Genomic DNA, 25,176 nt, shown 5'->3' with positions numbered 1-25,176 from the left:
CAATTTAGTTAAAAATGTTGAGTTTATTAAAACTTCTCTTAAAAATATATTTATTTTTTTTTAATTTTAATTTAAGTATTTAGTGAAAACCGAGTCCAAAACATTTGATTTCATTTAAAAAAAATAAAGATATATAAAACAAAATTGAGCACTAAATATATATGGGAAATATTAAAGTTCAATATTAATTAATTTATGAAAAAACAATATACTTTGTCTCCTTGTTTTCTACCCCTGCATATAAATGCAATCTTTTGGTTTTCCTATGCCCATTAGTATTATTAAAAATTTATAGTTTTTGAATTTGAAGGGTTCTTGTTTTAAATTAAAGGGATTTTAGTTATTTACAATTAATTAATTAAGTAGAATGCTTAAAATTACAATTTATTAAGTTGTATCTTGGTACTTAATATCCATAATGTTTGTATTTTATAGTTTCATTTATTATTATTTGTTAATTATTAATTTATGTCATGTAATAATGTATAAAAAATAATTTAAATATTTATGTGAATCTAAATATATAAATATAAGTACAAACACTTAATAGCTCTAAAAGATCAAATTTGGTTTGAATTTAATAGAAATCATATAATAACCTTTAACTAAAGTGAAAAGGAGTATTCTGTAATAGTTTATTAAAAAAAACTGAAAACGAACATAAATATCAATATATTAAATTCTTATTAAAAACTTTATAATTTAGGAGTAAACTACATTAAAAGGTATTTTCATCAAGGACATAACTCTATAGACTAAAAGGAAGGACGTGTTGTAAAACTATTGATAACTAGGATAGTGTCGTTATCATGTTGCTATTTTTTTCTTTTTCTTTTTTAATATTTCATTGTATGTATTATTTTTTAGTTATTGTTATAGGTTAATTTATAATAAAAATTTAAAAACTTACAATTAATTATATTTTGAGTTTATTTATTTATTTTTAATAAATAATTAATTACTATTCATTTAAATACAAAGTTATATACATATAATTAATTTATAGATAATTCGAAATACATTTTTAAACCAAAATAATTAAATAAATATATATGTTAAATAGTTACAATTTAAAAAATATATATATATCAATGAAAAATTTTGAAAAAATAATTTAATTTCTTTTTAAAAATAATTAATTTCATAATATAAAAGATAAATAAGAGCCAAATATTATCTACAAAGTCTTTTTGAGTTATTGTATTATTGATAAGTAAAATCGAAAAAAGTAATACCATATTATAAATGATCATTTACGTATATAATCAAAATAACGAAAATTTTACATAATAATGTGAGAATCTATGTAAAATAGCTTACAAATAAAAATTAATTTCAATTACTCTAATATATATAAAAAGAAGAAAAATCAAATATATAAACATGTCACATGTCACGTATAACCTTTATTGTTAAGAAAAGAACAAATCACTCAAAAGAGTATAACAAATATTCCAATACAAACAAAATGTATAATTAACAAATTATTTATTAAAAACTTAAATATTATTTGAATTATAAAAATCTAAAAATAAAATGTAATTTATTTATATATTCATAGAAAGATACATATTTTGTTTTTGTTTATGTACGTAGACTTAGACTGCATTATTAAATTTTATATATATAATTATTAAACATACAAATGTTAAAATCAAACAAAGTTGTATAAACTTTCCAATTAAAGAAAAATAAATAAATTATAAACTGTTTTGCGACAATCTAAATTATCCTAGTTGAAATGATTTTTCGAATTTGATTAGTAATTAACCTGTAAGAAAGTAATGATTATATTTGTGTTCATAGTAAGAATGTGATTATTAATAAATAAATATAGGAAAAAAATTCACTTAGATGTATTTACTTATACTATAAAAAATTATTTTAAACATATATATTATCAAAAATTGACTCATTTAGCTTATTTTAAGTAAACCATAGTTAATTTTTATTTTTTAATTTATATATTTATTAATTAAATATTAATAAACTTTCTCTCTCATTTTTTTCATTAATAAATAAATCTTCTATTTTTTTATAAATATTTTATTATTTTTATATGAATATTTATTATTAATTATTTTATCATTTTTAATTATTTTAACTTATTTTTTTTATACTTGATTATTAATTATTTTAAAATTGTTTAGTCACTCATTCATCAAATACCAAAAGAAATACCTTAGACAAAACAAAGTTACTTACTATTACTATAAGTTTTGAATAAAAATTAAATAAAAAATTATTAATTTTATTTTTGTTCATACTAATTTAAATAAGATTTTTTTTTAAATAATATTACAATAAAACATAAAATTCATAAATAAGTTGTTAAAATTTTTTAAAAATGAGAAAATTTAAGATCTATAAAAAATAAAAACTGATAAAAAAATAAGATGAAATAAAAAAAAATTAATATAAAGAGAATAAAAAATTTGAAAATGAAATAAATTATTAAGTTTAATTCAGGTAAAATGTAAAAGAAGGAAATAAAAAATATATTAATATTTAATTAATAAATATAAAAATTTAAAAATAAAAAATAATTATAATTACTAGAAAGAGATTAAATGAACTGAGTTAGTTTTACAATTATATAATTCTAAGTGAGTTTTTTTATAAATATATTCATGTATTTTTCATATTTTATAACAATTTTTTATTTTATTTTTTAAAACAATACGAAAATTTAATAGAATAAATCATATATTTTATAAAAAAAATTAATTTTAGCAGAGAATAAATAAAATATAAACAGTTGATTCACCAAAACAAGAGAGAAAATGAAATCGGGACGGGTAAATTTGTAAATCGTTGATTTATCGTGTCCCAAAACCAACGAAAAAAAACGAACCTTGGGGCAAAAATCTCCCACGAAAAAAAAATCAGAATCACTACTATAGAACTTATATACAAATGAGAGACTAACAGAAAGAAAGGAATTAGAAGAAGACTTTCTTGAAGAACAAATCAGTTCACTTTCTCTGCTTTCTCTCTTCATCAGGTACTTTTGAAACCCTAGAAAATTGTTTAATTTCTGCTGATTGTTCTATCTATATCCACAAGCGTATATTGCGTATGCATGTTTGGTTATATATTGGTATATATATGGTTAGAATTTGATAATGGGGAAAGGAAGACCCAGAGCTGTTGAGAAAGGAGTATTAGGGCAGAGTTCAACATCGTCGTCACTAAATGGGGGATTTAATATACCATCTGGCCCTGTTTATCATCCAACTGAAGATGAGTTTAAGAATCCAATCGAGTTTATTCAAAAAATCAGGGCTGAAGCTGAGCCTTATGGAATTTGTAAAATTGTTCCACCAGAGAGCTGGAAGCCACCTTTTGCTCTGGATTTGAATTCTTTTACGTTTCCCACGAAAACGCAAGCCCTACATCAGTTGCAAGCACGATCTGCGCCGTGTGATCCTACTACGTTTGAATTAGAGTATGATAGGTTTTTGGAGAGACACGGTGGTAAGAGGTTGAAGAGGAAGATAATATTTGAAGGGGAGGAATTGGATTTGTGTATGCTATTTAATGCTGTTAAGCGGTATGGTGGATATGATAAAGTTGTGAAGGAGAAGAAATGGGGAAAAGTTGCTTCTTTTGTTTGCTCTGGGAAGAAGGCATCTGAGTGTGGAAAATATGTTCTGTCTCAGTTGTATCTTGAGCACTTGTATGACTATGAGAAATATTATACTGGTTTAAGCAAGGAAAAACATAATGTTCCAAAAGGAGATATATTGGATGAGAAGATAAGTGATTACATTTATGAAAAATCGAGTCACAAAAGGAGAAGAAAGAATCTCAAGGGTGAGAGGATTGAAGTTTGCAAGACGGAAAAGCAAGATCTCGATCAGACATGTCAACAATGCAGAAGTGGGTTACATGGCGAGGTTATGCTATTATGTGACAGGTGTAATAAGGGTTGGCATATTTATTGTTTGTCGCCACCCTTAAAGCGGATTCCTCCTGGGAATTGGTATTGTTTGGAATGCACTAGTTCTGATAAAGATATTTTTGGCTTTGTGCCTGGTAAGCAATATTCGTTGGAAAGTTTCAGACGATTGGCTGATCGAGCAAGGAGAAAGTGGGTTGGTCCTACACCATCAACGCGGGTCCAACTGGAGAGGAAATTTTGGGAAATTGTGGAAGGATCAGTCGGAGAGGTAGAAGTTATGTATGGCAGTGATTTAGATACATCCGTGTTTGGAAGTGGTTTTCCACGTTTAAATGATAAAAAGTCACCGTCTGTTGAAGTTGAAGGAGAGGTGTGGGATAAATATAGTACAAGCCCTTGGAATCTCAATAATTTGCCTAAGGTTCAGGGTTCTATGCTTCGTACTCTTCATAATAACATTGCTGGTGTTATGGTGCCTTGGCTTTACATTGGGATGCTATTCTCATCGTTTTGTTGGCATTTTGAAGACCATTGTCTCTACTCAATGAACTATTTGCACTGGTATGCTTCTTATTCCTGTGGATGTGCATATTTTTTTGGTTCTTAAACCTATTTGCACGAACAAACACTGTTACATTTGGAGACTTGAGAATTTTAGAATATTTGATAAAATATTACTTCTAATAGAAATTGAAACATAATTTATGAATATAAATCCTGCATGTTGTTTGTGGATTTGGAAATGAGCACTTGACTTGAACATATTAATCAGGACATACACTTATTGCACAATTTAATGTCATAACTCTTTTAATGTGAGATTATTGAAGATCCCCTCTAAGACCAATCAATTCCATTGAATTAGCCTACTAAGATCCCTTCATCCAATGCCAATAATCTATATTTTCTGATCCCTGCACTTTACATTAAACAAAAACCAAATAAATGCTGCCACTCCTTTCCCCTCCCTATTTACAGACTTTTCTCATTTCTGCTTGCATTTTTTCAGGGGAGAGCCGAAGTACTGGTACAGTGTCCCTGGGTGTAAAGCTAGTGATTTTGAGAAGGTAGTGTAAGCTGACATGCTTGAAAATCTGTTCTGCTCCTATTTACATGTATATTTTATTTGAATCTTAACTTTATTTGTCTCAATATGCTTTATATCTTGCGTTCTCTATTTGCTTGCAATGGTCATACACCACTTATCATTAGCCAAGAAACTTTTCCCTTTAGGTTCTTAGAATATTGAGGAGCTTAGGATGAATTAGCTTTTACTTTTGCTTAATTTATATTGATGTTGCTCTAAATTTTTCGTTTTCAGTTTTTGCTTTCGCTTAATTTGTGTAGATCGTTGTCTTAGAATTTTAGCTTTCCACAATTCTTTTTAAGGGAACCTAATTGGCTCCCATTGGAGAGATGATTGGAGATCCTAGATGAAATCCCTTCTTTTTGTCACATAGTATTTATCTCCCTTTGAATTGAAGAAGTTTCCTTAGTGAGTGATAGCTTCAGTGGACATATATTTAAGTTGAGAAGTTATTTTTTTCGCTTCTTTTGTAAGAAAGGTGTTACTATTAGTTATTTGTACTATCATTTCTAGCATACTGGTCAAACTGGTTGTGGACCTGATGGTTTAGAACTTTGCAACTATTGGCTGGCCACTGGTGTACTTGCTTGTATTTGAGCATGTGAGTTTCTGACCTTAGAGTCTTATTCTGCAGGTCATGAGGAATAGTCTTCCTGATTTATTTGACGCTCAACCAGATCTGTTGTTTCAACTAGTGACCATGCTCAATCCAACTGTCCTACAACAAAATAAGGTTCCTGTTTACAGTGTGCTGCAGGTTTGTGATGCATACACCTCGACATGTAGAGGAGGTTTAGTTTTGCATAATGGACATGAAAAAGATGTTTATTTTGCGTAAAAGTTTATATTGTCTTGAGTTATCTGTTCGTCCTTTTGCACTTTTGCACTTTGGTGTAATTGGATTTGTTTGTTATTTTGAAAAGTTAAAAAGGTGTATATTAAGATATGTCTCGAAATGCATATGATATACATTTGCAGTTATTCCATGTGATATTATTTTTTATGCATTTATCTTATGCCAGGAATCTGGAAGTTTTGTCATCACATTCCCTAGGTCTTACCATGGAGGCTTTAATTTTGGTAAGTGATTATAAGAGTGATTTTTCAATTTTCTTCCCGAACAAGTAGTTTTTAACAGAATATTCCCCCTTTTCATTATAGGCTTAAACTGCGCTGAGGCTGTCAACTTTGCTCCTGCTGACTGGCTGTCCCATGGTGGTTTTGGATCAGAACTGTATCGATTATATCGCAAAGCTGCTGTTTTTTCTCATGAGGAACTTCTTTATGCGGTTGCCAAGGTCACAAGATTTTACTTCCTTTTTGCAATCTTTGGTTATTGGGAATGTTATAGAACACGTAGTACTAAGATCTGTGTGTTTGCCAAATGAAAATGTAAGGAAAATATACAAATATAGAGGAAAGAACAACATAACATATTATTTTTAGTCTAACATCCACTTCTATTTATTTGTTGCTGAGCGGAGAAGGTGAGAACATTTGGCCTGTTTGATAGTATGTGTGTAGCTATGTAATCTCTACTGCTTTGTTTATGATAATCTTAATGTATTTTTACAGTTACCCTTCCTGATTTAACCCCGTTCTTCTCTTGTGGATATTGCTCGAATAACAAGCATTTCATTTTTAGTCTTGTGGATATTGCTAAAGAATAACAAGCATCTCTTTTTTAGAATTTGTGTTTTAACTCTTCGTACCTCTATTTAAATATGGAGTTTTTCTATTGTGGATATTCCGCAATGAATTTTTTTTCCATTTGATTTATTAGTCTATGGATTGGCCTCTTATCATGATGGATACCTTTGATTTTCCCCCCTACTAAATTTGGTACATGTTGGTGATGTGTACTTTTCTCACTTGCAGAGTAGCCTTGATACCAATACGTCAATTTACTTAAATAAGGAACTAGGAAGAATTTATGACAAAGAGGAAACCTGGAGACACTCTCTTTGGAGAAATGGCATCTTGAGCTCATCTCCCATGTCACCACGGAAACAACCACTGTCTGTTGGTATGGAAGAGGTATTGTTTCATACACTACGTTATGTTGCATATGGAAACTAAGGACTTTAACTTGATTGTTTGCCTTGTTTGCAGGATCCTGCATGTATCATATGCCACCAATATTTATATCTCTCAGCTGTTAGTTGTCCCTGTAGGCCATCTGAATTTGTCTGTCTAGAGGTGAGTGATTTTGACTTTGCTTTTGCAAATTCTCTTATGTGGTACTAGGTGAAGTTGATAGATCTACTTTTGGTTGATTGTAAACATAGTTAGATATGCAGGTTAAAGTCCATTTAATATAAGCTGTCTAGATTCATAAGACAATGCTTGAAATTTGTGTTAGTTTACTTGTTCTGACAGCTTGTTTTTGAAGTCAATATCTTATTTATATTTTATGCTAAATATGATCTAAATGATGCATGTTCCACGTACATTTTCTTTACTTGGGCTAATGATGATCCAACTGGTTCTCACCCCAGGTCACTTGGATTACATTGTTTGATGGTCTCTAGAAATGCAAAGATTCAGATGTTTATTACTTAACTTTGTTCTTATGTTTATGCTGCAGCATTGGGAGCACCTTTGTGAATGCAGTCCCAGCAGACATCAGCTTCTTTATCGTCACACACTGGAAGAATTGAATAATTTGGTGGTAATAACAGATCAAAATGATCCAAAATTAGTAAAAGATGAAGATTGCAAGAAGCATGTTTTGTGTGATTTGAGCAAAAAGGTATATTGTGCTTGTTTGGGTTGACTTTGTTATGCATACTTTTTTTGAGGACTTAGCTTGTCAGTTATCTAAAACAACAGATAGATTCTTACACTTGTGTGCTTCTGTTTGTAACTAGTAATTTTTGGGACACTCAACACCCATGAATTTACCTTTGTGACTGACCAATTTTACCTTAAGCTGGTATTGAAGGAATTCACATAAACTATTATTTACAAATGTCGCATTCAAGTTATAAAAAAAAGTCTTGGGTAAGTAAGCCTGAATAGGTATTAGAAATTCAAGATTCAAGGGACAAGATTGTACCTATTCCTCTCTTTCATAAGAATCTTCTTATCACTCATGGAGCTTCCGTCCGAAACTTTGGTCTTTTTACGGACCATTTCCTTCAATCGGAAAGAGTTATCTCATAGGAGCTCTTACCCAACAGCCTATAGTTTCATAGGAGTTGGACTTTTTTTATTAGTCTATTTTCTTGTTTGAGACATGAAATGAGAGCAAAGAATAGGTATGGTTGTTCTTTTAAAGCGTGGGAAGCATTTTTACAAGAAAGCTCTAATGAACTGAGTTGGAGGTCTATGTTACTATCAGATTTCTGTGGAGTCCTACAAAATCTTCCGAATTTCTTCCTTAGATCTTTCTGTGGGTTATTTGAAAAAAATCCGGTTATGAATTCAAATCTTGTTTGATGAGAAAGTGGATTATTTGGGTTAATTACTAAAATATTCTTTTGTATTTGAAATTTAAATTTTCTAAAATAAAGTAGGGTGGGTATTTTGGTTGATGAATTAAGTGGTTTAATTGTTGTAGATGTGATAAGGGATTACTTGGAAATAATCCAAATAACCCAAGATCAAACATGCTCTTAGTGGGAATTCTTGCATAAATGTCATGCATCTTACCTGTTTTTATGTGTAGGTAAAAGGTGCTCATGTCACTTTTGCTCAACTCGCAGAAGAATGGTGTCTTAATTCATCTAAGATACTTCAGATTCCATATTGTCGTGGAACCTATGTCAATGCACTAAAAGAAGCTGAACAGTTTCTATGGGCTGGTTCGGAGATGAATTTAGTGAGTCTAAGATCTTCATGTTCTGCTTTGGGTATTCTATTTGGAGATTGTCTTTACTGACTGCTAAATATAGGTGCGCCAAATGGTGGAGAAATTGGTTGCAGCACAGTCTTGGGCTGATGGCATAAAACATGCTCTCTCTAAAGTGGGAAAATGGACGATTAATCATAGCCAAGACAAGGATAAAGTGCAATTTGACCATGTCAATAACTTGCTTAGTTTTGACCCTGTACCATGCAATCAGCCTGCTTATCTTAAATTAAAGGCTAGCTGCAATTCATGTCTATCTTATTGTTTCTATTACATTTTGTTTGTTCAAGCTTGAGATTTACATTAGCTTTTTCTTTTTTGGTTCCAGCATTATGAACAAGAAGCGAGAGCTCTTACCCAGGAGATAGAGGCATTGCTCTCAACATGCCCAAACACCAGTGTAATTTACCTCTCACCCTTCTTCCATCATTTCCTTTTAATTGTAGCTTCCAACATGCCCAAAGCTCTTTTGTGGACCATACCCTTTGTTTTTTCTTACCTCAGATTATCTTAAATTTCAGCTTGCAGATCTTGAAAGATTGTATTCCAAAGTTTGTGACTTACCAATCCTTTTGAAAGAAAGCGAAAAACTACTTGATAGGCTGTCTTCAACAAAGGTGTACATCATTTGCATAGTTACATTGTAATTTGGTTATATAACTCCATTGTGACATATTCTCCACCATCAGCTCTTGTAATTTGATTTGTTTTGTTGAAGTAGGCGCAAGTTGAGTATTTTTCTTCAAAAATAAGGAAATTTTGTATGTTCCTCCCACCAGAGGTTTTAGGGAGAAATATTTCTACCATACCTGTTTGAATTCATTGGATTTTGCAGGGCTATTACATTTTGATAAGCTAGTTTCTCTCAGGACAAAGTTGTATCATAGAGAGTTTTTATTTGTCTATGTTAACACTATGATTGTGGTGCTACAGATGTGGGTCGATAATGTAAGAAATTGTATATCGGAGAAATGCCCTGCTGCAGTTGAGGTTGATACCCTTTATAAGTTACAGTTGGAGGTATGGAGTTTTTTCTAATGTCTATTTTTTGTTTTTATGCATTCACATAGGACTGGTTTCTTATCACCCCACAAATGCAAAATTTGTAGATGTCAGATATAGGTGTTCAAGATCCTGAATCTAGCTTGCTTTTGAATCTGATAAAGCAAGTAGACACATGCCGGGCTCAGTGCCGTGAACTACTGAACGGTTCTATAACCCACAAGGTTGTTTCTACTGATGCTCTAATTGGCCTTTGGAATGTTTGATTTAGATATAGCATTAATGTACTTATCTTCCTTCTATGGATTTGCAGAAACTGCAACCTTTTCTGAAGGAATTGGATGGTTTCAGTGTTAATATTCCAGAGTTGGAACTCTTAAGGAAAAAACACAATAGTGCTGTATCATTGATTTCCCGCTTTAAGGTTGTTCTAGATAACATTCAGGAAAGGGAAGATCAAGAACATATTGTTGATGAGTTGGACAATATTCAGAGAGAGAGAGCATTACTGGATGTTGAAGGTTTATATACTGATAATATTAATCCTATATGCAGCATTGTTTTTATCTTTCAAGGAGCTGATGTACAGTTATCTGTTCATGCAGTTGATGAACTGTCCTGTGTTGAGATTGAGTTAAAGAAGGCCTGCTGGAGGGTAAAAGCTCTTAAGGTAACTGAATAAAATTCACGGTTGATTAACATTATCTGCAAAGTGGGTCGTTTGAAGTTTAGTTAATCTTACATTGCATACTAAAATCTGGAAAAGGATGACTTCTCTAAGGGTAGGAGTTCCCAAATCTCAAGTGATGACCAATCAAATCATGCCAACAGTTCTTCTGGTGGTAGTAAATTAGCAAAGTAATGAGTCTAGGTGTGCATGTTAATGATGGTTGCAGAAGATAATACTGAGGAAGAATAGTAGTTTATTAAATTTAAACAATATTTAAGCATCCAATTTGACACTTATTTTTTTTTATCATTCCATTAAATAAATCGTTATTTTATTTGTGAAATGCTATATATTCCTGGTTTAATTATATGAATATGAACACAACAAATTGGGGTAGTGTGACAAAAAGAACTCACTAAATGGACATTGCATTGTTAATGAAGGTAAAATGTATGTTTAAATTTCATTTTCCTGTTTCTATTTCATTTAGAAATGTCCTATTGTTTGTGTAAGACGGACACATTACATGACAAAGTGAAGGTGAGATGTTTGGCATGCTAAACGTCATACAGGAACTCTTTTTTCCTGTGATTTACTTTTTCATAACATTAACTGTTGGACTATCAAATAAACTTTCCTAAATGTATTTAGCTTAAGCAAGGAGTATTAACAACTTATTATGGCTTGCATATAGATTGAAGATTCCATGTAAAAATTCAATTTTCCTTATGTAACATCGGTACGATTTAGAAGTTTCTATATCCTCTGTATGTAAAGCAAGCATGGATCAGTTATGAAGTACTTATGCCTCTTGAACAATTATTAGTTCCATCGTATTGCAATGTTATTTTGATTTGTACTTGTTGATAATCATCTATGGACTGCCTGCATACTTATAATTAACTTTGTATGGAATTGTCACAGGTGATTCGCAGTAAGATGCCCTTAGAGATCATTCAACAACTTATGATGGAGGCCACCACGTATGCGATATTATTTAGTTTTGCATTACAAGGTTCTATTTGAGGAGCTGCACTTTTTTTTTAATATTCACATGCATCAATTTTCAGACTAGAGATTGAGAAGGAGCAATTGTTTGGTAAAATTTCTGAAGTACTTGCAACTGCTAAATGTTGGGAAGAAAGAGCAAAACATATCCTTGGAAGCAAAGCTCAGATTTCCGAATTTGAGGATGCTCTAAGGTTTACACTAGTTTTTTGAAAGTATTCTGGTTACTGCAACTATTGTGGCCGTTTTGACCTTTTCCTTGCCTGAATGTTCTAGGATTTCTGAAGATATAAGTGCTACTCTTCCATCTCTTGATAATATCAAGGATGCCTTGTCAATGGCTAATTCCTGGTTACTCAAGAGTAAAACATTTTTGAGTTCTGATATACCTGCAGTCCCTAGCTCAGCTTCTCTGTTGAAAATTGAATGTCTCAAGGTTAATTTCTTTCTTCTAGTAGCATGGTGTCTTAGAGTGGTTGAGGGAGAGTCCTTCAGAAATTGAAATGCTACTCTTTTGCAGGATCTAATTTCAGAATCACAGTATCTGAAGATATCTTTGAAAGAACCATCAAAGCTTCAAGAAATTTTGAATAATTGCGTGCAGTGGGAACAAAATGCTTCCTTATTGCTGCATGATGCGATAAGCCTTTTAGATATCAAGTGCATTTCTGATGGAACTGCCGTTAGTCTGGGTTCAGTAATTGAAAAGCATGTTTGTGCAGTGGAATCCTCCATAAATGTTGGTACATCCCTTGGCTTTGACTTAAGTGGGGTTACAAGGCTCCAAGAAGCTTGTTCTGTTCTTTGCTGGTGCTCCAAAACCCTCTCTTTCTGTTCTATTTCCCCCAAACTTGAGGTATGTGATTCAATGGTTTCCATCTCAAATATGACTTAACATTCCATGATAAGTATCTTCTCTTAGATAAAATATTAGACTTAAGGGTTAATCAAGTTTGTATGTCCAGAGGCTTGGCCATATTTATCTATGTGCTACTTATGTTATTCATTTTGCACATTTCATTTTTCCATATAATTTATTTAATTATTTTTTCCATATAGTTAAAGCATAAGTTTATGTTTCTTGTAGGAAGTTGAAATGTTGTTGGCAGCTGCAGAGACTCTTCCAATAACACATGTTTCAAGTTCTTTGTTTAACTCATTGTTTGAAGGGTTAAAATGGATAAAGAAATCCATTGAGATTTCTTTTGTATGCAATTCTAGAAAGTTCATGATTTCTGATGCCGAAGAAGCTATCGAGGAATCTCAGGTGTTCATTACATATAAGTTTATCATGATCAACATCATTCACTGTGTGCTCTCGTTTTTCATTTTGAATCACTGATTTCTATCTTGTTTTTATTGCAGAAACTTAATGTATCCTTCCCTTTGATGGTTGCCCAGCTAGTTAATGCCATCAGCAAACACATGTTAGTCTTGTTTGTATTCTCCTAAAATTTGATTCTTTCATCAATCTGCAATTTTAGTTTTGACTAGCTGGAATACCTACTTAAAAAAAGTAAATAAAATAATAAACTACAGGGGCTACTTCCGTGGCACATGTTCCCATGTAACCCTAACACATCTAAGAAAACGATCATAATAAAACTGAAAGGCTTCAACTATTTTGCTAATGCCTGAAAACTTTATGTTTTATGTAGTTCATGGGAGAAGCAAGTGAAATCATTCTTCAGCCTAAAGCCTGTTGATCGAACTTGGAAGGCATTGTTTGAACTGAAGGTAGTAATTTGTTCTCTTTACCATGTGATTACCTGAAAGAAATATATCTACATATATACCCTGAAATCAGTGGCTGTGATCTTTCTTTAGTAGTATGTTTCAATGGAGCAACCTTCTCTCGCTCTTAGGTTAATTTGAACCAGCCTGGAGTAGTGTTTTATTAGGACTCATTTTTTATGATAAACAAACTAGAATTTTGTTCTAGTATCTTGTTGCAGTTGATTTTATGCTGAGAACCTCCACAACTCTTCAGAAAGATTTGCTATGGCTTCTGTATTGCGCTTGCACCTATTATTTTAAACTGGAACAGGAAGTTTTAGGCAAATCATACTGCTAGCATAAAGATGATTCCTGATTGAATACTTAAGGATCTTGCTGATATTAGCTAAATTATTTTTACCCATTCCAGAGAGTCCTTGTTCTGATCACCCTTTCAATAAAGATATATCAAATACATAGTCTGGTTGATAATACCAAATGAACCTGGCCATAAATCATTTATAAGTTTAGGAAATTGGGTTGGATACTCCTGAGTTCTGATGTGACTGCGTATTTGTATTTCTCAGCAACTTGGAATTTCTTACGCATTCAACTGCCCAGAATTGGACATGATTTTTTTGGAGGTACACAAAATTGAGCTGTGGAAGCAGCAATGCTGGGATATTGCTGGGGATCCAGCTGGAGATTCTAGTCTATTGGTTGCTGCTCTTGCAAAGGTTATGCTTAAGTAACACCACAAGGTGTTTCTCTATAATTAGATTTTTTGTATTGATATTGTTTGCTAATAATGTTAACAAACTTTGTGGATCATACAGATTATTGTTTCACTTGATATATCGTTGTGCATATATGACATGTCCAACAGTCCAAAAGCTAGAAATTCTTGCACGGCATGTTCCAACAATATTGAGAATAAGGCATTTTTATCATGTTCCATATGCAAGCATTGGTAAGGCACAAAGTCAAACTCTGTTTTAAGTAGCTTTGGTCATCTATGCAACTTTTCTTGTAGAATTCAGCAAGATAGTAAAATTCTGTAGCATTTTAATCTAAATTGTTGTATATGAAATATAGTAATTTTTCCTATAAGATCTGCTTACTTATTTGGGGGTGTTCACCTTGCTACTTTTGTTGCCTTCAGTTATCTCATGGTCTTAATTATAATGAACAGCTACCATTTGGAGTGCCTGGGACGAATTGATGATGTTAAAAATAGTGAAACATCCTTTATCTGCACCCATTGCCCCTTGATAATGAGTGGAAAAGTTTGGGCTGTTGTAAATAAACATCTGGTGAGCATTTCACAAAAAAAAACATACTGTTCCAAATTTTCTGGCTGTCATGTTAATTGCTATTTACATTTTTCAGAAATTACCCGGGACTCGCCCAGACTTCAATAAGCTTTTTCTTCTTCTATCAGAGGCCAAAGATTTACTATGGTAAGGGTGATTCTCTTGCTTACTTCATCTGTTGCAACCTAGATGATCTGCATCATCATTCCCCATAGATGCCAGGGGATAAAGAAGTGACTTTCCCATAGATGAACTCCATTATCATTTCTAGGGTTGCAACCTTCCAACTTAGTCACTAATCTTGAGGATGTATATGTGTATATTTTTGAGGATGTATATATGCAAATCCTCACCTCCTAAGGGGTTGGCAGTTGGCACTAAAGTGAAAGAGAACACTTATTAGACCTCCATTAGAAGTGCACTCTTTGTTGTGTGCTTAAAATGACAGGATCAGCAGGATCACACATTTTATTTGTTTGAAGTTCTTATTTAGTTCATTACTTCTTTGTGAACTTGGGGCTTTAGCTTATATCTGATATAGCTATTGGTGGCAGCATTGAAGAGAGAAACCTACTTCAGGATCTTGTGGAGAAAGCTCTTGCATGCAGAGCTTATTTATCGGAAGTAGTGGGATTTGCAATAGCTTACCTTGATAAAGATCCGGAAGTTGCCGCCGAAAAGTTAGCTACTGCAATCAAGGTACTACTACATCCTCTTTTGGCTAATTGAAAGGGTAAGATTTTTATATATTATCTTGAGGAGGTCAAGTCCATAGGACCCATCCAGGGTAGCTCAAGTGGTAACAGTCATGAACTTAAGAGCTTGAGTTCTCGAGTTCGATTCCCACTAAAAACACCTTGATTGAAATAGTCATGGCGGTCGTTTTAGCCCTAAATTTTCTGGAGTTCTGCTGTCTAAGTTTAGACCCATTGAATTGAGCTCTACATGTATAGTTCTTTTCTTCCCATTGATTGAGTCTAATTTATGCAGGCTTTGGAAGTTGCTGGTGTTTATGATGAGCAGAGTAACTCCAAACTTGAGCAGGCTCTAGCAATAAACTCCTGGAGAATTAGGGCAAACAAGTTATTGGTAGCTTCGAGGAAGCCCCAAATAGAAGACATTAATAGGCACTTTAATGAGGTAATCTTTTGTCTTTTGAATTGCAACATTGATGTTTAGTTTTTTTTCCTTTGGGAAAAAAACCCTAAACTGTAAATTGGATGATGTTATCCTGAACAATGTAGTTTGGTCTTCAAGTTTAGTCGTGAACAAAATTAATTAGGAAATTCTCAGATGGAAGAATTGGCAACATATACTGTAAATTCTAATTTTCTTTTTTAAAATTACAATATCCCAGGGTTTGGAAATAAGCATTCTTCCAGAAGATAGCATGTGGCGGAGACTTACTGAAGCGAAGAACATTTCTCTTCAGTGGGCTGACAAGGCTAAGAAGGTTTACATAAATGATGATTTACTATTGATGTCTGAAACTAATCTCATTGCCTTTGACTCATACTTCAAATTTCCTTCTTTTAAACATGAATGATCAGGTTTCAATGGACTCGGGGGAACTTGAACTCGATAAAGTGTTCGACCTTATCTCGGAAGGTGAAAACATCCCGGTTCACATGGAAAAGGAACTCAAGGTAACAAAATTTTATCACGTCTTCATTTTTAAAACAATTGCATAAAAAAGTCGTTTAGGCAGAATGACGAGAAAAAGCTAACATTACATTACATTAACGAAATTAAGAGATGAAAACAATATTTTAATGTCCGCCCTAACGAGCTATCTGGTCCTCAGGTAAATTAAGACCTTGTTTGATGAAGGTTCAAATAACCCCTTGCCCCAAAAGTTATCACATCGTCAATCAAATCATTCAAATAATCAACGAAAATACTAAAATACCTTTACTTTATTTTAAACATTTTAAATATTAAAAAATGATATTTTAGTAATTTAACTAAAATAAACCAGATTATTTGCAAACAAGGTGTCTGACAATTTTATCATGTCTCCTTAAAGTAAAGGTAATCCAATTTTCAATTTAAATATATATTTTGTTGATCTATGCAGTTGTTGAGAGAAAGAAGTATGCTCTACTGCATTTGTCGTAAACCTTATGATAAAAAACCGATGATTGCTTGTGACAAATGTAACGAATGGTATCACTTTTATTGCATTAAACTGATATTCGTGCCGAAGCTGTACATCTGCCCAGCCTGTAAGCCTTCTTCAACAGAGCAAGATCTCGTTTTGTTCCCAACAAAGACAGCAATTAGGTAAGAGCTTCAAACAAAACATCATCAACGTCCTCCAAATCTAGGATGCCTAACAAATAATTAATTGTTGATCCTTTTTTTCAGATCAAGAAACGAGCCACAAACACCAACCCCACAATCGATGGAACTGAGGAGAAAGCCGAGAAGTTCAAAGTTGTTAAGGTCCAATAATAATTGTATGAGAGGACAATTTGGTGAGATTCGGGATTTGTTATGGAAAAACAAGAAGCCATCTAGAAGGATGACTAGAAAACGGCTAGACCTTTCCAGCCTTTCACCACTTAATGTCGACAATTAGAATATCAAAATTGTTGATTCATTTCCATTCATAGTTTTTTTTTCTTTTCTTTCTGAATCTAATCTCTCCGGTCCGTCCATTTGCAATAGCATAGAAAATTTTGTTTTTCTGAATCTTCTTTTGTCTCTGGTACTTTGGTTTTTAACTATATTATTGTTTTTTGAGATGAATTAAGCTGCATTTGTATTCTTGTTTTTGTTACTTAAGTTCGGAAATTCAAACATAATAAAAAATTATTTCAGTTCCCCCTCCACCCATCAATTTACTTAACTCATCTCGAATTCGAGAACAATCGTTGACGATTTGAACGATTTCGATAAAAAGTACAGACAAACCAAACTGATTTAACAGATGTGCATAGAACAAGTACAAGACGTAACTATCCTTGTTATAAAGACTTAAAACAAGGACAAGAGATACCCACAGATGAGATGAATGATCGTATAAAAATGGTTGGAGGAGGAAAAAGAGAAGTGAAAAGAAGTATCTTTTCAATTCGCATTCACACTATTATATTCCCCATTTGTCATTTATTAACCCTTATCATCTTCATCTCCATTTTGGCTTTTGCAACTGCAAGCGAAGACGTTCGAGGTTTGACTTCTTTTATCACGCCCCGCTTATATTCGCGTTCACATCCCTATATATACATATAGAATCCGACCATTTAATAAGAATCCCGATTTCTTTGTCCTCTAGTTTCTGAAGCGATTTGCAGCGATTCACACCAATATAATCCGATAACCAGTTGTTCAATGGCGAGCCAATCTGAGACTGCTCAATCCGTCCACGATTTCACTGTCAAGGTTGGTTATGATTAATTTAGGTTTAGGGTTTATATGAGTTGTTGTTTATAGATTCAGTTCTCTTTTGGGTTTTGGGTTAGTGGTGTAATTGACAATTTCTGGCACTGCAGGATGCCAGAGGAAACGATGTTGATCTGAGTGTTTACAAAGGGAAGGTGCTTTTGATTGTTAATGTTGCATCACAATGGTATACTATTATATATGTTTATAACATTAACTCTTTTGAGTTTGATGATCCATCGATGGACCAATAATCCTTGAATTTTGTTTGTTTTGTGTAGTGGTTTAACGAATTCGAACTATGCTGATATGACCAAGTTGTACCAGAAATACAAAGATCAAGGTACCATAAACATGGCTACCCTATGATTAATTTAGGTTTGGATGTTGAGTGTTGAAATTGTTGGGTTTGTTTTGAGAACAGGTCTTGAGATTCTGGCATTCCCTTGCAATCAATTTGGAGGACAGGAACCAGGAAATAATGAGGAGATTGTCGAGTTTGTTTGCACTCGATTTAAGGCTGAATATCCAATTTTTGACAAGGTTAGGTTGGTTCCCCCTTTTGTATGTAGTAGAGTGATTGTGGGTGCTGGATGTTTATAGTTATGATTATGATTATGTAGGTTGATGTGAATGGTGCGAATACAGCACCAATCTATAAGTTCTTGAAGAAAAGTAAAAGTGGGTTTCTTGGAGATGGAATTAAGTGGAACTTCTCAAAGTTTTTGGTTAACAAAGATGGAAAAGTTGTAGATCGTTATGCACCCACCACTTCCCCAACCAGCATCGAGGTAAAGTTCTTAACTCTTGTTATTTGTTTCTAATAATATAACATGTTGCTGATGAAAGAATTGTTCTTCATATTTCCCAGAAGGACATCAAGAAACTGTTGGGAGTTGAATGATGATGATCTTGGAGTTATGAAATGCCTTCATTCCTACCTACCTACCTATTACCTACCTTTTAGTTTATTATTATGTATAACATCTGTCACTTAAAATAATAATAATAAGAAGAAGAAAGAAGAAGGTTATTTAGATATGTAATAAAAACAAAGCAACCGATGTATGTGTTTTATGCTTCCTTCCAAGATATTTATGGTGTTTGCTTTTGGTTGGTTGATAATTCAATTTTTCATTCTTATTATGCTTACAAATTATATGCCAATTTTCTTCTTTATTTTTATTATTATTATATTCTTTTTTCTTTTCTTTTTGTAAACGCTAAGTTCTCTCCTCCCGGTAAGTGCGATTAATCTCGCGGTTAAACATAGCACATAGTTCACTCTTTCTAAGGCTAACTAATCTTGGTTAAACATAGCACATAGACCATTTTTTTCGAGGATGACTAATCTTGCACATAGTCCACTCTTTTTGAGGGCCGATTAATCTCGTGGTTAAACATAGCACATAGTCCACCCTTTTGAGGCTAACTAATCTTGGTTAAACATAGCACATAATCCATTTTTTCCGAGGATGACTAATCTCGCACATAGTCCACTCTTTCTGAGGGCCGACTAATCTCGTGGTTAAACATAGCACATAGTCCACCCTTTTGAGGCTAACTAATCTCGGTTAAACATAGCACATAGTCCATTTTTTTCGAGGATGACTAATCTCGCACATAGTCCACTCTTTCTAAGGGCCGACTAATCTCGTGGTTAAACATAGCACATAGTCCACCCTTTTGAGGCAAACTAATCTCGGTTAAACATAGCACATAGTCCATTTTTTCCGAGGAGGACTAATCTCGCACATAGTCCACCCTTTTGAGGCTAACTAATCTCGGTTAAACATAGCACATAGTCCATTTTTTCCGAGGATGACTATTCTCGCACATAGTCCACCCTTTTGAGGCTAACTAATCTCGGTTAAACATAGAACATAGTCCATTTTTTGTGAGGATGACTAATCTCGCACATAGTCCACTCTTTCTGAGGGCCGACTAATCTCGCAGTTAAATATAGCACATAGTCCACTTGAGGGCTACTAATCTCAGTTAAACATAGTCCATAAGCACATTTAGTCCTAATTCATATTTCATCGTCTCACTGAATTTAAGAGAAAGGGAGGAGGAAGATGCGAGATTGAACCAAAGACTCCAATATCTGGGAATCGGATTCCTGATCGCTCTTATTCTCTTCACTACTGTAAGTATCTATCTCCTCTATCAATATCCTTCTTCCGTATAGAATGAAATAAAACCTCCTAGATATAGATCGACATCTGCATATTTCGCAAATCAATACTTTCTAAATCTTCCTGATCAGAGATCTGAGGCGCCTAATTTTAATGGAAATGGAAATGGAAACGAAGAGCCAGGAAGAAATTGAAGGGAAGTACGCCGCTGATATTTCATCTATACGAGCTGCCTATGCTCGGATCTCTCCATTTATCCACAAAACTCCAGTTCTCACCTCAGAATCTCTAAATATTATGGCAGGAAGGAACTTATTCTTCAAGTGCGAATGTTTTCAAAAGGGGTGAGAACTGAAAACTGAGAACAGATAACCGAGATTTCCTTTGTTTAACTTCAAATTGATTTCCTTCTTTGTTGTGGATCGATTACTACTAGTGGAGCTTTTAAATTCCGTGGAGCTTGCAATGCAATGTTATCACTCGACGAAGAACAAGCAGCTAAAGGAGTTTTAACTCATAGCAGGTTTGCTAGCTTGATCTCTCCTGGTCAAAATTTTGATGCATCAAAATTCCACTAGTTAATTGTTGTCAAATTTTAGTGGTAATCATGCTGCAGCATTGGCTTTGGCTGCGAAACTTCGAGGTGTGAAAGCGTATATCGTTATACCAAAAAACGCACCTAAATGCAAAGTTGAGAATGTGAGGCGATACGGTGGACAGATTATTTGGAGTGAGGCTAATTTGCTGTCTAGAGAGGAAACTGCAGCCAAAGTTTTACAAGAAACTGGTGCTGTCTTTCTTCATCCTTATAATGATGGACGCATTATAAGGTATACAAACAAGAACTATATAAATTGGCCATGTTAGTAGGATGGATATATTAGTGACTTACAAAGATTTAATTTTTGGCAGTGGACAGGGGACAATTTCTCTGGAATTTTTGGAACAAGCTCCTCAAATAGACACAATAGTGGTTCCTATAAGTGGTTTGTTTCAATATTAGCTTGATTTGATACTTCTTCGTCATATATCATTTTATGGTCATTGCTTGCCCTATGCAGGTGGTGGTTTGATTTCAGGGATTGCTTTGGCTGCCAAATCCATCAACCCGTCGATTCGAATTCTGGGTGCTGAACCTAAAGGAGCAAACGATGCTGCTCTATCGAAATCAGCTGGAAAAATCATAAAGTTACATGAGACTAGTACTATTGCTGATGGCCTTCGAGCCTTTCTTGGAGATCTTACATGGTAAAAATACTATTTTTGCTAGCTATTTATCTTTCATTTCAATCTTAAAACTTATAATTTTGACCAATCATCAGGCCCGTTGTGAGAGACCTCGTGGATGATATCATAGTTGTGGAGGATAAGGAGATAATAGCCGCCATGAGACTTTGTTACGAGGTTCTTAAAGTGGCAGTTGAGCCTAGTGGAGCCATAGGTCTTGCTGCGGTTTTATCAGACACGTTTAGGAAAAATCCAACTTGGAATGAATGCAGGAATGTTGGAATTGTAGTTTCGGGTGGTAACTTAGATCTTGGTCTACTTTGGAATTCCATGGATAATTAAATGAAACAAGATTTGTCTACTCAAACAAACAAAAATATGTATTGAGAAATATAAGGTAAAAACAACAACCAACTAATATATAATATAGTAGTAATAGAAAATGCAGTTTCTCTGATGAAGAGAAATTGCATATTTTGTTAGGCAAACCAAAATCCAATCCAATCCCCATGGAATAGTATATTCCAAACATAACACCACAAATTACCCAAAAGTAATTAAAAACCAAACCCTAGAATGAAACTTACTTTCTTTTCTCTTCAATCTTCTTCATAAGCCTCTTCTTCTTCAAACTCCCCTTCCTCATCAGCAGTTGCATCTTGATACTGCTGATACTCCGAAACCAGATCATTCATATTACTCTCAGCTTCTGTAAACTCCATCTCGTCCATCCCTTCTCCCGTGTACCAATGCAAGAAAGCTTTCCTCCTAAACATAGCCGTAAACTGCTCGCTCACCCTCCTAAACATTTCCTGAATCGACGTCGAGTTTCCAATGAAGGTCGAAGCCATTTTCAAGCCAGTTGGTGGTATATCGCAAACAGTAGATTTCACATTGTGTGGTATCCACTCAACAAAGTACGACGAATTCTTGCTCTGCACATTCATCATCTGTTCGTCAACCTCCTTCGTGCTCATTTTACCTCTGAACATGGCTGAAGCGGTTAGGTATCGGCCATGGCGAGGATCTGCTGCACACATCATGTTCTTGGAATCCCACATTTGTTGGGTCAGTTCTGGGACTGTTAGTGCCCGATATTGCTGGGACCCACGTGAGGTTAGTGGCGCAAAGCCAACCATAAAGAAGTGAAGTCTTGGGAATGGGATGAGATTAACTGCTAACTTGCGTAGATCCGAGTTTAGCTGCCCGGGAAATCTAAGGCAACATGTGACCCCGCTCATTGTAGCGGAGATCAAGTGGTTCAAATCTCCAACTGATAATAATAATAATAATGAAAATGAGTTACTATGTAAATAATCAGCTATTGATCCTTCCAGATCATCTAGTTGATTTGAAGATGAAAACTAGAGTGCTAAATAGAAAGATTGTATGAATCTAAATGAAGCAACAGTTTCATAATCTTATGTTCTAGAAGAAGCTAACACTATACTCAAAGCTATGACCTTTTACTTCAATTAGACAAAGACTTTTTAGAACTGACAAGCTAACATGTATAATACAATCTAGGCATAATCTTTAACATCATAAAGTAGGGTTGAGAATCAAGTGAAACAACTGGATTACATTTATTTTTATTCCCTTTTGAGTGAAGAAACAAAAAGGAATCTCTCATTGCCATTGCACATGGCTCTGGCAAAGTCTACTTCATGCATGTGAAGTTACTTCATCTACAGGTTTTGTGGGTAAAGGTATGAATATGAATTGATTACTAGTAAACTGGTGAATAATCTGTTCTGTTCTAATCAGATTTGATGATTATGACAATAAACACTGAATCTACTGCAAGCAATTCAAAACAAGTAGATAAGGAATATGTATGAATAGAGAATGATGGAGAAACTTACAGCTAGGAGTAGTGAGCTTGAGCGTGCGGAAGCAAATATCATAGAGAGCTTCGTTATCGAGAACCATACACTCGTCAGCGTTCTCGACAAGCTGATGAACAGACAAGGTCGCGTTATACGGCTCCACCACTGTATCAGACACCTTCGGTGAAGGGAAAACGGAAAAGGTCAGCATCATCCTATCCGGATACTCTTCCCTTATCTTCGATATCAACAGCGTTCCCATTCCTGATCCAGTTCCTCCTCCCAACGAATGACAAACTTGAAAACCTAAAAGAAAATGCACCAACACGATTAAGTAATTGAAAATTCAAGTAGAGAAACGGATCGTAGTTAGTTACCTTGGAGGCAATCGCAGTTTTCCGCTTCCTTCCGAACAACATCAAGAACAGAATCAATTAACTCAGCGCCTTCAGTGTAGTGACCTTTCGCCCAATTATTTCCAGCACCGGACTGTCCAAATACAAAGTTATCAGGACGGAAGATTTGTCCATACGGACCAGATCGCACACTGTCCATAGTTCCAGGCTCGAGGTCCATAAGCACGGCTCGAGGAACGAAACGTCCACAGCTAGCTTCGTTATAGTAGACATTTACTCGCTCAAGCTGTAGATCTGAATCACCGCTATACCTTCCAGTTGAATCGATTCCATGTTCGGCACAAACGACTTCCCAAAACTTAGCACCAATCTGGTTTCCGCACTGGCCACCTTGAATGTGCAATATCTCACGCATCTTGACTCCTTTTGAAGAGATTTGAAAAGCAGAGATGAAGAAATGTAGAGAGATGAAGCAGAGTTGCAATGGCGGTGAGAAATGGGATGGCGTGAAATAGAGTTATAGGTCGAAGACGACGGTTTCCGTTACGTCTTTTTTTACTTTAACCAATGACAACTGTAAAACGCTAACGTGCCGTTACATTTTAGTGGGAAATGAATTTTTTTTGAATCAGAACGTTTTCTTTTTCTTTATAAGGATAGTTTGGTTTTACTTTTATCTTAAAGCTTGTTTGATCTTTAATTTTTATAGAAAATATCTTTTGATGTGGGGTTATCAGTAGCCTTTTTTTTTTTTGGAATATTTATAACAAAATACATAATATTTTATTATAAAATGTTACAAGGGATTTAAATAATTCAAAATCAAACTAATCTTAAGAAAATAAATTCAAACTCATATACCATTATAGTCACATAAATAATTTATTTATTATAACTTTCCTTAGAACTGAGGAGTATGTTGCAATATTCAAAAAAAGCTATCACGCTACCATTAAAATAAAATAAGTGGTATGTTGCTACAACCACTAAAACAAACGGGGATCTAAATTTAAATTCAAATATATATATATATTATTATATTATATGATTTGAAACTCCCAACATTTAAAAAAATTTTAATGTATTTGTTCTAGAAGACTGTATTTTTATTAAAAAAAAATAATAATTTAGAATAATTCATTTATATTAAAAAATAATAATAAATTTAAGCACAACAAAAAATAAAGGTTGTGGTAAAAAAATAAAATAAAAAATAAAAATAAAATAAAAAGTCACCAAACATTAACATAATAAAAAATTATCAAATTAATAGGTTTAGAATGATTGACTCCTCCATCATCTCAACTGACTTTCCTAAACCAATTTTAAATATTTTATAATAATAGCATTATAAATTAAATGTACCCTCAACTACAATCATTAAAAATTCGACGTTGATGATTTCTCTTCAACCAAATAGTTCATTTGAAAATAACCGGGATGATAATCCAAAATATGTAGATATGTTATATCAAACATCTCGATCCAAACTTCTCAATGACTCGGTATCACATTTTAAAAAAAAAAAAAAAACCTCTTTGAGCAGCTGACTGATTTCACCCTCCTTGAGAATGTATTTCTATAATTTTTATAAACAAAAACATATAAATAGTGTTGTTTATACGTGTATATCAATTTTTGTATAACTGAAATATTTTTTTATTACAATAAAATTTTAAAAATCTA

At 33.6% G+C, this 25,176-nt stretch overlaps 4 protein-coding genes across 5 annotated transcripts; 3 read left to right on the top strand and 1 right to left on the bottom strand.

Annotated features, from left to right (window-relative positions):
* The first annotated feature begins 2,871 nt into the window (after positions 1-2,871).
* Positions 2,872-17,304, top strand: LOC124944802 (lysine-specific demethylase 5B). The gene is made up of 33 exons (XM_047485144.1): positions 2,872-4,465; positions 4,914-4,971; positions 5,626-5,748; positions 6,014-6,071; positions 6,153-6,289; positions 6,870-7,028; positions 7,104-7,190; positions 7,579-7,743; positions 8,662-8,814; positions 8,888-9,079; positions 9,173-9,244; positions 9,366-9,461; positions 9,778-9,864; positions 9,954-10,070; positions 10,160-10,367; positions 10,452-10,516; positions 11,441-11,499; positions 11,587-11,718; positions 11,801-11,960; positions 12,045-12,380; positions 12,612-12,791; positions 12,890-12,951; positions 13,183-13,261; positions 13,828-13,977; positions 14,077-14,210; positions 14,433-14,553; positions 14,630-14,700; positions 15,108-15,252; positions 15,544-15,693; positions 15,911-16,006; positions 16,104-16,199; positions 16,631-16,836; positions 16,921-17,304. Exons 1-33 carry the CDS (start codon positions 3,126-3,128, stop codon positions 17,132-17,134), a joined length of 5,508 nt encoding a protein of 1,835 aa, XP_047341100.1. The 5' UTR covers positions 2,872-3,125; the 3' UTR covers positions 17,135-17,304.
* Positions 17,305-17,551: 247 nt separating this feature from the next.
* On the top strand, positions 17,552-19,086 carry LOC124944805 (probable phospholipid hydroperoxide glutathione peroxidase). Its single transcript, XM_047485149.1, has 7 exons — positions 17,552-17,728; positions 17,834-17,940; positions 18,051-18,127; positions 18,222-18,283; positions 18,365-18,483; positions 18,564-18,731; positions 18,812-19,086. Exons 1-7 carry the CDS (start codon positions 17,566-17,568, stop codon positions 18,842-18,844), a joined length of 729 nt encoding a protein of 242 aa, XP_047341105.1. The 5' UTR covers positions 17,552-17,565; the 3' UTR covers positions 18,845-19,086.
* Positions 19,087-19,937: 851 nt separating this feature from the next.
* LOC124944804 (serine racemase) lies at positions 19,938-21,666 on the top strand. Of its 2 annotated transcripts, XM_047485147.1 has the most exons (7): positions 19,938-20,089; positions 20,210-20,422; positions 20,515-20,601; positions 20,678-20,908; positions 20,991-21,064; positions 21,140-21,326; positions 21,401-21,666. In XM_047485147.1, exons 2-7 carry the CDS (start codon positions 20,232-20,234, stop codon positions 21,645-21,647), a joined length of 1,017 nt encoding a protein of 338 aa, XP_047341103.1. In that variant the 5' UTR covers positions 19,938-20,089; positions 20,210-20,231; the 3' UTR covers positions 21,648-21,666. The 2 variants fall into 2 exon arrangements, with proteins under 2 accessions (XP_047341103.1, XP_047341104.1); XM_047485148.1 differs by lacking the exon at positions 19,938-20,089 and having other exon boundaries at positions 20,125-20,422.
* A 37-nt stretch (positions 21,667-21,703) lies between these two features.
* On the bottom strand, positions 21,704-24,000 carry LOC124944803 (tubulin beta-2 chain). Its single transcript, XM_047485145.1, has 3 exons — positions 23,512-24,000; positions 23,171-23,440; positions 21,704-22,578 (listed from the first exon to the last, which is right to left on the bottom strand). Exons 1-3 carry the CDS (start codon positions 23,903-23,905, stop codon positions 21,905-21,907), a joined length of 1,338 nt encoding a protein of 445 aa, XP_047341101.1. The 5' UTR covers positions 23,906-24,000; the 3' UTR covers positions 21,704-21,904.
* Positions 24,001-25,176: the final 1,176 nt, after the last annotated feature.

This window comes from Impatiens glandulifera, chromosome 7, assembly GCF_907164915.1.
Source record: "Impatiens glandulifera chromosome 7, dImpGla2.1, whole genome shotgun sequence".
In the NCBI taxonomy this organism is placed as follows: domain Eukaryota; kingdom Viridiplantae; phylum Streptophyta; class Magnoliopsida; order Ericales; family Balsaminaceae; genus Impatiens; species Impatiens glandulifera.
This window is presented reverse-complemented; position numbering and strand designations above follow the sequence as displayed.